The sequence below is a fragment of the Desmodus rotundus genome, chromosome 5, assembly GCF_022682495.2.
Source record: "Desmodus rotundus isolate HL8 chromosome 5, HLdesRot8A.1, whole genome shotgun sequence".
Classification (NCBI taxonomy): Eukaryota; Metazoa; Chordata; class Mammalia; order Chiroptera; family Phyllostomidae; genus Desmodus; species Desmodus rotundus.
This window is the reverse complement of record NC_071391.1, coordinates 33,363,398-33,377,088: the sequence shown is the minus strand read 5'-3', so window position 1 is coordinate 33,377,088 and position 13,691 is coordinate 33,363,398. Positions and strand designations below refer to the sequence as shown.

General features: G+C 52.5%; 1 protein-coding gene across 4 annotated transcripts in view; it reads right to left on the bottom strand.

The window, feature by feature from the left end:
- The window catches only part of ABCC8 (ATP binding cassette subfamily C member 8), a 74,911-nt gene that overhangs the window by 17,773 nt on the left and 43,447 nt on the right, over positions 1–13,691 (bottom strand). For 2 of the 4 annotated variants that reach the window (XM_024558824.3, XM_024558823.3), the window contains exons 15-20: positions 13,403–13,478; positions 12,557–12,662; positions 4,179–4,214; positions 2,470–2,505; positions 1,685–1,783; positions 513–597 (exon numbers count right to left, since the gene is read on the bottom strand). In XM_024558824.3, the coding sequence (XP_024414592.2) occupies positions 513–597; positions 1,685–1,783; positions 2,470–2,505; positions 4,179–4,214; positions 12,557–12,662; positions 13,403–13,478 (438 nt within the window). The remainder of the gene's footprint in view (positions 1–512; positions 598–1,684; positions 1,784–2,469; positions 2,506–4,178; positions 4,215–12,556; positions 12,663–13,402; positions 13,479–13,691) is intronic. The other 2 variants (XM_024558825.4, XM_024558826.4) reach the window with 1 other exon arrangement.

Here is a 13,691-nt window from a genome sequence, read left to right as displayed (position 1 = left end):
ACTGATTTCACTGGGAAGTGGGGAATATAATTTCCAAGTCCTTGAAGAGTCGTCGTATAGGTGCAAGGGACCATCTGACCAGTGAAATCCAAGACAGAGGACATAGGGGTTTCATCATACACAGGAGGCCAGCCCCAGGAGAACCCTATTGTCCAAGCTCGTGGAGGAGGGGCCACACCCAGAGAGCAAACAGGGAGAGCATATCGCTAAGCCTAGTGCAGTACCTGGAGCTCCCAGGATATACTCGGGGCATGGCTGAAGGAGATGTCAGTCATCTCCAGCCTGGGAAGGCGCTAAATTGACCTCTGCACTAAGCAGGGCTGAAAGCTGTCCTTGCTCAAAGAGATCATATTGGCCCCACTGCACGGAGCTTTGCAGGCTTCACCCTCTCTCACTTTCCAGGTACCTGCTCTCCCTGAGAAGGATCTTGGGGCCTGTAGCCGGTGATGGGTGGGAAGCAGGGATGCTTGAAGCCTCTGGTTTTGAGAAAACCCTTTGGAGGCTCTACTAACCCGTTCCCCAATCTGGGTCTGGTCTCCATGGGGCAGGATGTCGATGTCCGGCTGCAGGGAGCAGGCTTCAATGACCATCTTGTACCTGGAGTGGGGTGGGGTGGGGACACAGCTGATTGGCCTGGCCAGAGTGGGGATGAGCGCTGGCCGAGGGTCATTATTAGTCTCCAGGCAGCTGTGCCCGGGGTGAGCAATGGCTTTAATGGGCCTCCTGCTTGGGTGCGAACAAACACCACGTGAGTTTAAAAAAAAGCCAAGGGCAGCACCTTACACGGTCTTGGAGCAAGTTAAATATTTGAAGGATGGAATTAGATGGCAGCAAACATGTTACACAAGTGACAAGAGAGGGCCCGTGGTCCCTGGGCAGTGGGGAAAGCAACAGTCAGGGCTTATGCTTGGGGCACTGCCAGGGAAAATCACTGCTGGTTGGTTCAGGCAGTGATGATAATGGCTGGGCAAATATTTGCCCAGCCTGCTCCTCTCATACTTCCTTGGCCAGCTTTTCGCCCAGGCAGGTGCCAGCCAGGGTGCACAGAGGAGGCATCAGGGTGTTTTAGTGACATGCTCTTGGGTATCAGGCAGTCTTGGATTTGAGATGGGTTTCTCAAATCCCATCTCAAAGGGTCTGAGTGGCCTTGGGCAAGTTACCTAACCTTTTTAAGCCTTGGTTTCCTCATCTGTAAAATGAGAATGATAATAGTACCTGCCTTCTAAAATAGTTGTGAGCATTAGAGGAAATCATGGGTACAAAGAGCTTGGCACAGTGCCTGGCACCTGGTAAGAACTTAATCGATGTTAGTGGTTATTATTCACTGGGTTGGGCGGGGGGAAGCATGGAAATTGTTCACAGGCTGAGGAGCTGGCTCGGCCTCCCCCCCAGCCACAAGGGAGGGCAGCAGGGCTCCCTCATCTCCCTCTCCTCCCGCCTTCTCTCCCACGGGAGTTGGGCTGCTGTGATGCCCAGCCACATCTGGACTGTTTCCAAATGGACCATATGGAACAAGCTGGAATCCAGATAAGCGGGTGGAGAGTGGGCGGCTGGGTGTGGGAGATCAGTGGAGGGGCTGAGCTGCTGGCTGGAGCTTGGGGACAGGGGCAGGTAGCTGCCCCTGATGCTGCCCATGATTGATGTCTCTCCTCCCCCAGCCCGCCTCCCTCTGATGGGCTTTTACCGTTGTTTGTTGAAGGGGCTCTCGAAGGTGATATTCTCCTCCACAGTGGCATTTAGCAGCCATGGTTTCTGAGAGGCATAGGCCACAGGGCCTCTCTTCCTGGGAAAAGCAGAGTAGGAGTAAGGAGGCATTTTCAAGGGCTCCTTCTTAGAGGCAGTTGTCAAGAGGAAGGCTTAGACCAAGGAAGGGGTGGGGCAGTGCTAAGATGGGGAGGTGTGGCTGGCAGAAATCTGCTGTGTGTGGCCCCAGTGGCCTCTCCTTCCCCAGGGCTGAGCTAGGCTTAGGCATCTGGTCTTAGCTGACTGGGGGAAGCTTGATCCTTCCCTGCCCTGCACCCCAAGTGCCCCACTCCTACAGTCTGTACTCCTTCCTGAGTCTCCACCCAGAGCCCAGGAAGAAACCAAGTTAACACTGGACCCCTGGTTTCCTCCTTTCTTGAACAGCTTTCAAATCATTCAACTTTGATGTTAGCAGGTAACTTTCCAAATGGAAATTTTTTTAAAAAGTGGAACCAAGGAAACCACATTTTGCATGATGCAATTTTTAAAGAACCACCCCCCAAATTAAAAAAAAGGGGGGGGCAAAGATGACCACCAGGTAAAAATGACCTGCTGTGAGGAGCGCAGCCGGATGTGCAGAAGAGGCACAGCACCCTCCCTCTGGGCCTCCTCCCTGCAGCTGTGCTGGGGCTGGAGACAGCCCGCTGGAGCTCTGGGGCTCCCCGGGCCCCAGAAGCCCTCTGAGGAAGCATGCCCTGGAGGGCAGGTATGCCCAGGACACAGTACCTGCTGTCCACTTCAGCTGCTGGCTCCCGGTCTGGGCTGCAGCAGGGGAAGAAAGATGCACCTTCAGGATTCATATGAGTGGACTGGGTTCTGCACAGACATTCTGAGCTCCCAGTACTGGTGTCCTTATCATCCCTGGGGCCAAGTCTGCAGTCACAAATGCTGCACAGAGGGGCGTGGGGGCAGGTGTGGTCTTCCTGGGGGAGCCTCCACTGTCTGAACCCCAGTAGTGTCGAGAACCCACATGGTGTGTGTGAGGAGGGCCCTGGGGGCCAGTTCGGGTAAGAGGGAGGATGGGGGAAAGGCAGGCACCATTAGCGTAGGCTAAAGGGGGGGGGACTTCCTGTGTCAGAGGAGGAAGAGGACCAACATGTGGCTCCTCCAGACTCAGCCTCTGCATCAGGGCTCAAGTGCACTGGCCAAGGTCTCAGGCTGACACAGCCCACAAACAGCTGGGACAGGGAGTGCTGTCTGGCCAGAGCCAGGCCTGGCTGGGCAGGCCGACATTGTTGCCCACAGCTCGTGTGTGGGGACCTACAGCGGATGGAACTCGGGTGGCACGTAGAGAGCTGAGAAGGGCTCCAGGTGTGATTAGTAGCCCCATGTGTCCCTCTCAGAAGATGGCCGAGGAATCTGGGGATGCGCCTGGAGAGATGCGCTCAGCCGCGGCACCCATGTAGCCTGGCCTGCTCCAGGACCAGCTGTCCTGCCCCGCCGTTCTCATGCACACGCGTGTGCTTGTCACAGACCATGAGGCCTGGTTTTTGGCTCAGGAACTATGGTCAGTATGGCTAGAGAGGCTGGGCCTGTCATCACACCCTGGCACTTGGGGACAAGGTGGCAGAATGGGCAGAGGAAGATGGGGAAATGAAACCTCTTTGGTGTTGGAGAGCAAAGGCCAGAGGTTAAACTACACAAAGTTGAGCCAGCCTTTCCGTCCTGACTGCCCGCCACCTCCAGTGTGTTTGAACGTCCGTGGGAGGGTGGGGTTAGGGAGGCTCTCAGAGTCTCACTCATCTATTTTACTTTGATTATTTTTTTTTAGACAACAAGAACATAAATCCCATTGAACACAAAGCAACAAGACCAGATTTTTTGTCTGGCCTGGGGGACACGCCTCCTTTCTCCTTACAGACCCAGCCATTCAGCTTTTTTTTCACAATCGCCCACTAGGGCCGTTTCAGACAATTTTTTTCTAATTGTCATTTCTTTGACACATTTCTTAGCCAATTCAGTAGGGTTTTTTTTTTTTTTTTAATATTCACAAGGTTGTGCAACATCACCCTGATCTACTTCCAGAACATTTTCATCATCCCCCAAATAAACCCTGCACCCGTAAGTGGTCCCTCCCTTCCTGCCTTCCCACCACCCTGTGGCAACCACACATTCATTTTCTGACTCTATCCCACCGTGAAACGTTAATACCACAAACATACTGTATATCGGTTTATGTACTGTGGCCCTTCGGAGGGCCACAAGTCCTTGTAACATCTGCATTTTTCCTCTCCCCAGGAAGCGGATTTGGCCCTCATTGAGAACGCATGCCTCATTACAAGGCCTCCTGCCTCTGAAACTACAGAGGGCGCACAGCCCTGCATCCATACACAGTGTCCCTGCCACCATAATCCCCTGCCCCGCCCCCTTTCTACCCCACACCCAGACCCTTCCCTTTATTGGGACCCACTTCCAACTGAGTTCCAAGGCTGTACCTGGGGTCCTCTCCCGTCTCGTTGTCAGGAAGGCTGCTGGGGCACAAATGGGGTGGGGGAGAGAATAGCACCAGTCACTCCTCATGCCATGGTCAATCTCTCCATTGCACTGGGCCTTTGGGAGAAGCAATCCCTACAGTCCCCACCCCCACCCATCTCCAGTGCCCCCACGTGGCTCCCTTGGGGCAGAAACTGCTGTTCTCAATCTCTGTCTCCCCGGAAGCACCTGGACGGGCACCCTCCAAATAGCCAGGGCTTCCTCAGTGCTCCTGGCGTGACTCAGAGCGGCGGTGAGGCTGGTTGGCACCGAGATCGTTTTACAGTTGGGAGAACTAAAGCTCAGCGCGGGAAAGGGACTTTCCCAAGGTCACCATCATTTCATAAGTGTTTTCAAACTGTGCAAGGAGACCCAATAAGTGGATCTGAAATTAGTGAGTTGCAACTGTACTAAAAAAAAAAAAAGAAAAATACCAATGAGCACTGCACGTGGTCAGGATGTGTATTTTTGTGTGTGAAATTGTTTCTCTTGTTTATCAAGGAATACGCGAACGTAGAGGACTGTGACATCAAATGCATTTCATACTGCGGACTACAGTATGAAAAACACTGAGTGAGGTGACCTGAATTTTGGTACCAGTTTTTTCAGAGCTCTTTCTTCTGCCTCAGGCCACCTCTCAACCTTTCAGAAGCAGCCTCCTGCCAGTGACATGTGTCCTTGTGACATGCACATTTGGGGGAAAACAACCTGCTCCGTCTTCATGTAGACCTTACTGTAACGGCACTAAAACCAGCTAACATTTATTGAACGTTTATAAGCACTGTGACGAGCACTGTAATAGCATCATCTATTTTAAAGCTCAGAATAACCACACGAGGGAGGGTTATTTTGATTGTCCCCACTTACAAAGAAAGCGAGGCTCAGAGTGGTTAAGTAACTTGCCCAAAGTCACACAGCCAGCAAGTATCAGAGAAAATAGATTTGTTTGACCCCAAAGCTTCTTATTCTTAATGACCATGCTACATAACTTCACTGTGCTTACCCATGCCATAGCTCAGATAAATGCCTTCCTGTAAGTAAACCAGGATGGACAAAAGCAGGGAGGACGGAAGCCTGAGGACACTCTTTTCTGTCTTCAGCCGAGGGGCAGAACTGAACAGAGACCCTGATGTGTAGGTAATCACTGGTCTCCAATCCCTGTGGTCTCATTCCACTCTCTCAGCCCAGCCCAGCTTTGGGTTCCCTAAACCACCAGATAGCTGTAATTTATGGACAAGCTGGTAACATGAGACAGATTAAAAAAAAAAAAAACAAAAAACCCAAGCTTACAAGTTCCAACTCTGTGGCCACAGCCCAGATAAGCTTATCTGCGGAGTCCGCTGCCTTGACTGCCCCCAGAGTTGCAGAGGCTGTTATTTATCTGGAGGAAAGTGCATCTGCGGCCTCCCCGAGGACCCAGGCACACACGGAGCTCTCCAGCCTAATTCAGTTCATATCACTGTCTGCGCTGCTCAATTAGCCCTTATAAATGGACTGTGTCTCTCTAGTCAGTTGCTGTGTCTTTTACCCCCAGTGGGATTTTAAGGCAGGAAGAGCTTCTTTTTCAGCCCCCACAGAGCTGATGACAGATCTGTAATAAATGGACGTTGTTAACTGACATGTTAATCATTTCGGAAGAAGCCAGGGGACCAGCACGCAACGTAGGTGCCCTCATGCCAGGCGCTGTGTGAAGCTGTTTGTGTTCACCACTTCATACTTGCAACAATCCCTGTAAAGAGGTGTTAGTAACCCCATTTTACAGATGGGAAACTGAGGCTTAAAATTTGCATATGTGCCCAATGGTACGGAACTGAGAAGAGGGGGAAGCTGGTGAGTGACTCAAGGTTCATCTTCTCTTCTTTCTAGTGTCATCCCAGCCTCCCTAGAATGAGCCTCCCAAGACGAGTATGTCTACGTTTTAACCTGAAAAGTAAAGAATGGTGCGTGTGGCATACACTTTCTCTCACTGATCGCTGGGCTCTTAAATGAGCGCTGGGGACCCTTGAGTCCTCCCATGCCTGCACTTAGGGGACTGAGCACTGAGCTGGAAGAACAATTTCCCCCAGTTTTCCAACCTCACGTCTCTTCCTCGAGCCAGCCATGAGCTGGGCACGTGTGACTGCGTCAACCTGAATCAAGGAACAGGACCTGCCCTCCCGGGGCTCACAGTCTGGTGGAGCGAGTCAGACACACACAGAGAGTTATAAGGGCCAGAAGAAAAGCAGGAGCAAGAAAGCATTACAGAGAAATTGAGGGGAAAGTGCACACAAACACCTGCACAAATGCACAGAGAAAAGTCTGGAAATTTCTGGGCGAGGGGATATTGGATGGTTGTTACCTTCTTTGTACGTGTGTATCTTTTCTAATTTAGTGTACATCCTTTTAGGCTCAGAGAAAAGTATGATTTTTTTTAAAGTGTTTGGAAGAGGAAGAAATCTGAGAAAGTGAGGAAAGGCTCGTGGAAGTTACAGCAGGGCTGAGCCTTGAAGGGGGAAGCGTAGACCGTAGGGATGGGGGGGGAGGGCGCTAGAACCTAGGACGGAAGAAAGGGAAGCACATAAGCGCAGGCAGTGGGAGTAATGGGAGGAATGTGGGCTCTAGGTTGTGAAATCTTAGGCAAGTCCCTTTACTTAGGGGTTCCTCTGTTTCCTTCTCTATAAACTGGGGCTAATGGCACAGACTCACAGTGCCGCTGGGAGGATGTATTACAAATATAGCTTGTAGCTGGCCGGATGGAAAGACACAAGGTTGGAAAACTGTGGCGGGGTTGGGGGGGGTGTGCGGCATGGAATCATCTTTTCAGCTCAGTGCTTGGTCCCAAAGATGCAGGTGGAGGAGGAATTGAACAGCCCCACACTCATTTAAGACCCCAGCAACAAATAAAAAGGGAGGAGGTGGAGATTGAGGTTGGAAGAAGCTAAGACTTACAGATGTCTACGTTCTATTCATCCTGTCCCAGGCAGGCTTGTCATTGCCCTGAGATGTTACCCTTTTCATGCACAGTGCCCTTTCCAAATGATGTCATTGGATTCTAACGTCCAATCTCTGAGAGAGGAGAGGGTTTTCTCATTGTCCAGATGAGGAAACTCATTTTCAGGAAGGTGAAGTAATCTGCCCAAAGTTGCACAGCTGGTGAGTGGCAGAGTCAGGTCTACAACCAGCAACCATCTGCTTCGCAAGCTTGGCCCCACACGGCGCCCCTTCTCCTGTCTGCCCACCATCCCACCACACCTGCCTCCTCCAGGAAGCCTGGGGTGCACCTGAGCCTCTGGGCTCAAATCCCCAAAGGCTCCAGGAACTATATGGGCAAATGGGACTGCAGTCCTGAGAGGAGCTTATTTCTCATTCCTGGGGAATCAGGGATCTCAGGACACAGGCTTCACACCAGCCACCACAAAGCAGCAGTGTGCTGAGGCAGGCCCAGGGCAAGCAGGGCCCAGGCCTCCTGAGTGGACACAGACAGAAGTAATAAGAGTTGACATGTGGAAGCCTCTGCAGGAGGTGGGGACAGGGGCAGCAGGGGGCTCCACGTGAGGCTGACTTGCATTTCCTCATAGGGAGGTAGGACCTTCTTCCCCACCCCGTGCTTTCCTCTGGGCCCAGCTTCCTGCTGGCTCCCCGGGGACATTTAAAATCATCCTACTGCAGACATTAATGGCCCTATTCCTTATTTTCAGGGAAAAGATTTCACTTGAGTATATTTGCTAATTGAGTATGTTTGCATTGAGTATATTGACTTTTTATCAAAATGTTTTCCTTTTAAAGATTAAGGAGAGAGTTTTTGTTTTCAGGTTGATAGTGCATTCGAGCAGAGGGCGGGTGGCAATTATGAAAGTCAGTGTTGGGAGCTGGACCCAGGTGGCTGACATGCCAGATCTGCTCAGGGCTGCCACAGTGATTCTCCAACCCAGAATGCCAGACCTCACCCAATGGACCATTGCACAGTGGGGTCTGTCTGCATACCTCTGTCCACCCAGGACTTGTGAGCTCTCTGAGGGCAGGGGCCAGGTTTGTGTCTGCACAGAGGGGTTCATGAAATCTTGTGCCAGGTGCCTAGGGTACAACATGGAATAATCCTCCAGCTCTGTCCTCAAGGAGCTCAAGGTCCTGGGGGAGACAGACGCATTGGCAGATGATCACAATACAGTGTGAAGCATGCACTATAGGGCTCGGGCATTCCAAATGTTGGTGGAGAAGTTGGGTGGTGAAATTCTGGGTTAGGGGAACAGCGTGGGCAAAGGTGTGCAAGGAGAGACATGTAATGACACATTTATAATGGCCAGCTCTTGAGGGTCATAAGTTAGCAAAGCCATTGTGGGTACAGAGACAAATAAGATATAGTCCCTGTGCCCAGGGAGCTCACTACGGTCTCTCCTGGGAGACAGGCTGGAGCACAATTAAAGAGCAATCAGGGAATGTTGTTCCTGGCACAGAGGTACATTGTCAAAGGATAATATTTATAATAATGTTTATAGGGTGCTTACTACATGCTAGGTTAAGCCTCACACATCAACTCTGTGAGTAACAAGGGAAAGCTGGTACAGAAATCACAGAATTTCCCAAAGCACAGAGCCCAGATGTGAACCCAGGCAGCCTGACTCCAGAGCTTGCTCAGCCTTACTGCTCATTTGCTCATGGAGGAATAAATGCACAGTTGTACAAACAAACCAATCTCCCCAGAGCATTCTCTGCTCTGCACTATCTAATCCCTCAACTCCCAGCCTCATGCCTCCTGGAATTCCTTCTGGCTGCCAGGTCACCAGGCCTTGGCCCCGGCTGGTATAGATGAAACACATCAGAGCAGGCTGACATAGCCTTCACCTCTGGCTGTGGACAGGAGGGGCTGCTGGGGTCAAATGCCATTTTGCTCTTGGCCCACATTGCAAGTACATCATCCCACTGCTGACCTGGGGTCCAGTGTCTGAGGCCCAGAACTCCTGCAAATAATGGAAGGGGGCCCTCAACACACAGCCCCACACTTAACTCTTTGGCCAGGGTAGGTGAGCCGGACAGAGCTGTGTACATGTCCAGGGGGTTGAGAGACAAACAGCACATGAAGCCACTCAACTGTGTCAGCCTGGACTCCTCCTTCTCTAGCCACGGTAACAAGCTCCTGACTGGTCTCCCTTCCTGCAGTCTCCCTCCCTCCAATCTCTCACCCTTTGTCAGCAGTGTGATTCCACCACAGACTTTAGACTGGATCTTACTTCCCGGATGTGGCACACAGACATGTCTGCCCCGAGGCCCGTCCCCTTCTCCAGTCCCATCTTCCACCACTACCCCCGGTACCAGAGCCACATTCTTTCGCATCAGCAAGCCTTTGCGCAGGCCGATTCTCTGGCCCAGACCACCTTCCTCTCCCAGCCTTCCTTTCCCATCTGAGGAAACCACACTCGTGAGCCCTCTCTCCTTGACCGTGGAGTTCATTGCTCAATGATGGTGCCGATGTGCCTTCCCTCCCTGAAAAGCAGAGGCCATATCTTAATCACCCTGGCAGTTCTCTTGCTGTGCCCAGTGCCTGGCACATAGTGGGTGCTCAATAAACATGGGGTGAGTGAACACATCAATGTAGAGACACTGGAGCATGAGTTGAGTCATGAACAAATCCTCACATCTCCTTAGGGTTGGCTGCGAGCTATCCTGATGCGCCTCGCTACGCTTGGGAGGGAAGCTGTACCGCGGAGGAGGGCAAAGTGGGTTCTGGAGAAATAACCTTTTCACCACCTCCCCCTCCCTCCACCTCAGACAGAGCCAGGAGCTGGGCTGCCCATTGAGAAGAGTGAGTGTGGACGAGGACACAGCTGTTCGCACCCTGTGGTGGCTCTGCTGAGGAAGTGGCAGAGGCGGTCATGGCCATCCGGCTGCTGGTCTGCGGGCTGCCAGGCTAGATATTTCTCCACATTGCCCTTGAGCCCCTTCTCTCAGTGCACGGTGGAAAACCCACGTACTTGAGCCCTGGGTGCAAGTCCCACTTCTGCCATTTAAGAGCTGGGTGGCCTTGGGCAACTTGTTTCACCTCAGTTTCCTCATCTGTTAAGTGGGGACCATAAGAATACCTGCCGCTCAGTTTGGAAGAGACTAACTGAGACAATGAAGTAAATGAAGTGTGTTGCACAGTGTCTGGCACAGATGAAGTGCTCCAGGGCCCTGGAGAGGCCCCTCGTATGCCCCGGGCTGGGGCCCAACTTCCCAAAGACAGAGGAGATCGCAGTCTGACCCCGAGGGCTGGCACTGCTTGGGGAAGAGGTGGGGATGGAGGCAGTACAGGGCTGAGCCCCTGCCAAGCTTGCCTGCTGCCTCTGCAGAGCGAAGAGAGGGGCTGATGCTGGTGGGAGGGTGCCCGAGGGCAAAAGGGCTGGGGAGGAGATGAAGAAAGTAAGGCCAAGGCACCAGACTCAGAGGGGCATTGACTCATAGCCAGGGGAACCCAGGGGCAGCCCCAGCCTCTGTGCTCTGGGATCCCATCTAGAAAGGGCCTGCCTACTCAGAGTGGGCCTGGATCCAGCTTGCCCTCCACATGGAAGGTGGAGAATAATCCCTGGGATTGGATCCTGGGGATGGATCCCAGTCCAAGGCAGAGGCCAGGCTCCAGGGAAACAGCCCAGGTTTGGGTCCCTGTTCCACATACTGACCAGTACGTCACCTGACTTCTCTGTCCTCAGTTTCTACTTCAGTTTGGGGTGAAAATACTCAGTGGGAGGCAGCAACCAGATCATGCTTGCAGTGTGCTTAGCAAAGGGCCTCGTGCTTAGCAAAGGGCTTGGTGCTTAGCAGATGCCTAATCAATACTGGTCCTTTCTTCAGCTCACGCTTCACTGGGGTCACAGACATACGCCGTCAGCCAATGGACGAGGGTGAGGAGTCACCCCAAAGCCCCAAGGGGAACTATGTACAAGGACTGGCAGAGTGAACTCAAACCCAATGCCTGGAGCCTCCTAATCAGGCTGTGTTGAAAACCTTCCAAAGAAAATGGGGAATGGAGGCAGAGACCCCTCTGCCCCCAAACACACCACAGCCCCCTTTGGCATTAAGGCTCCAGCAGGGGTGTCGAACATTTTGGCATCTCTAGGCCACACTGGAAAACAGTTGTCTTGGGCCACACATTAAATACACAAACAATGAAAACCGATGAGCAAAAAAAAAAAAAAAAAAAAGGTTTTCAGTAAATTTACGATTTTGTGTTGGGTGCCTTCATAGCCACCCTGGGCTGCATGCAGCCTACAGGCTACGGGCTGAACACCCCTGCTCCAGAGACTGGGGTCGCAGGAAACCCAAGGGGGCACATCTCCCAGCTCATAGCCCCACTGAGGAGGGAGGTTTGCCACCTGTTGCATACACTGTTCTGGGCATTTCGAAAAAGCAGTGCATGGGGGCGCATGCAGGTGTTCAGACACGGGCCCCAGGTCTTCCTCTCTGCTGAGCGCCAAGCTCACACTTACGAAAAACCTAACGTAGGGAATGACAGTTCCCCCTAGAAATGACTGCTGGGGAATGCTTGCCCTCTGCTTAAATGGCTCCACTTGTCATCCCTGAAGAAGTACCCAAACCCTCAATCTGGTCCCACTTTCCTTTGGCTACTGGGGAGCTCCCAGCCAGGTTGTGCTGACCTCCGGAGCCAACTTCTGCCCGCATTTCTGAACAGCTTTTCCAACTTCTTCATTTCTTGGCTTCTCTTTTCTTACTTTTTAAAAAGCTCCTATTTTATATGTATCTTTTATCAATTAGGTTCAAGTGCTTTGTGGAAATAGGTGGGTGTAAATAATAGATTCATAATTGACTCAGCCTAGGTTCTGGCTCTTTAATTAAGATAGTGATCTTTTCCCAGAAACTCATGTTTGGGTTATTTTTGGCTCCTCAAAACACCCACCGAATGGCCTGCTCCAGCTTTGCTGAGGATCGAGCCAGAAACCAACGTTTGTGTTGCACTTCCCCACACTGGGCGGCAGTGCCGCTGAGTGAGCATGGGCTTTGGAGTCAAACGGAACTGACTTCAAAGTTTGCACTTATTAGGGGACTGAATTAGGGCAAATAGTTTAGCCCTCATCTATACAATGAGAACTGTTCACAGTGCTCACCTTGCTGGTTGTGTGTCATGAGGATTAAATGGAATGATGTGCAGAGGACTTGGCAAAGCGCCTAGCACCTAGTGAGGGTTTACTAAGTACTAATGATGATGAGAATGACAATTAACAGCATCTATTGAGTATTCACGGAACACACAGTGGGTACTCAACAAACACACAGCGCATCTTCAACTGAGCAGGTGGCTGGAAGGAGGGCTGCCCGCCCGCCCACTGTTAGTCTCTCCCCACTAAGTGAGCCCTGGGGACGTGTTCATTACCTGTGCCAGAAGACGGCCCCTGAGATCTTCTGCATCTCCCCCAGGGTGGCTAGAAGAAGCGAGGACTTGCCGCAGCCCACCTGCCCCACGATCATGGTCAGCTGGCCTGCAGGGAGGGAGGGCCACAGATGGGGCTGAGGCCAGGAGGGAGTCTTACAACCACCACCCAGAAAGACAGACACACCTAACCCTGGGGCCGCCATTTGCTGTCCTCCTACCTAGAATCCCCAGAGAGTCCTTTCCCTCTTGGAAACCTTTCCTTCTGGAAACTCACATTGTCCGCCTGGCTCCCCAAGCCCTTCCTCACTGATGACTTCCCCCACCTGGCCCAAAGCTCCTGCTTCTCCCTTCCAGTGTTCCCCAGTGTGAGCCCAGCTCCTCGTAGACCCACTAACGCCACCCTAGGCCCCACCGCCATCCTGCTTTCATGCTTTGTTCAGGCTGCTGCCCCTGCCAGAACGCCCACCCTGCCTCGTGGCCTGAGGGGCCCTGATCATTCTCAGAAGCCCCACCTCTTCCACAAAGCACCCCCTGGGTCCTTGGGTCTCATCTTTTTGTGAAGCGCCCATGCGTAACCGATGGTTTGACATCAAGCCCCCGTCTCGCCCTGTCCTTGCTGCTGCACTCCCACCTGGCACATGGACTCCCCAAGTGCCCAGACCCCCCCCTCTCTAGTGTTCATGTCCCGGGGCAGCCACTAAGAGCGCGCATAGAACAGATACTCAAGAAATGCTGGTTTTTCTTTTTTTCTCCATGTTCTTCGGTGGGACACAGGGAGAGGCACTTCAGACATGACTCCAGGGGGGACACCCCTAGAGCCTGATGGAGGGATGAGCAGGGTCATACCTCGGGGGATGCGGATGGTGATGTTGGACAGTGTGGGAATCCCATCGGGGGTCCATGTAAAGAAGCCTCCAATGACCTTCATTGTCCCGGAAGAGAACAGAAAGACAGCTGGGCCCCCAGTGTCATCTCCTATCTCCACTCCCTCACGAAAGCCAGAAAGCACTTTCCAGTCCTTGGATCACTTCCAGGACAGGGGAGTGGGGGAATGGTCTTCTCACGCCCACTCCTGCCCAAGACACCCTCCCGGAGAGAGCAGCCATGCGTCCCCTCGCACTGGGTGGAGATGGAA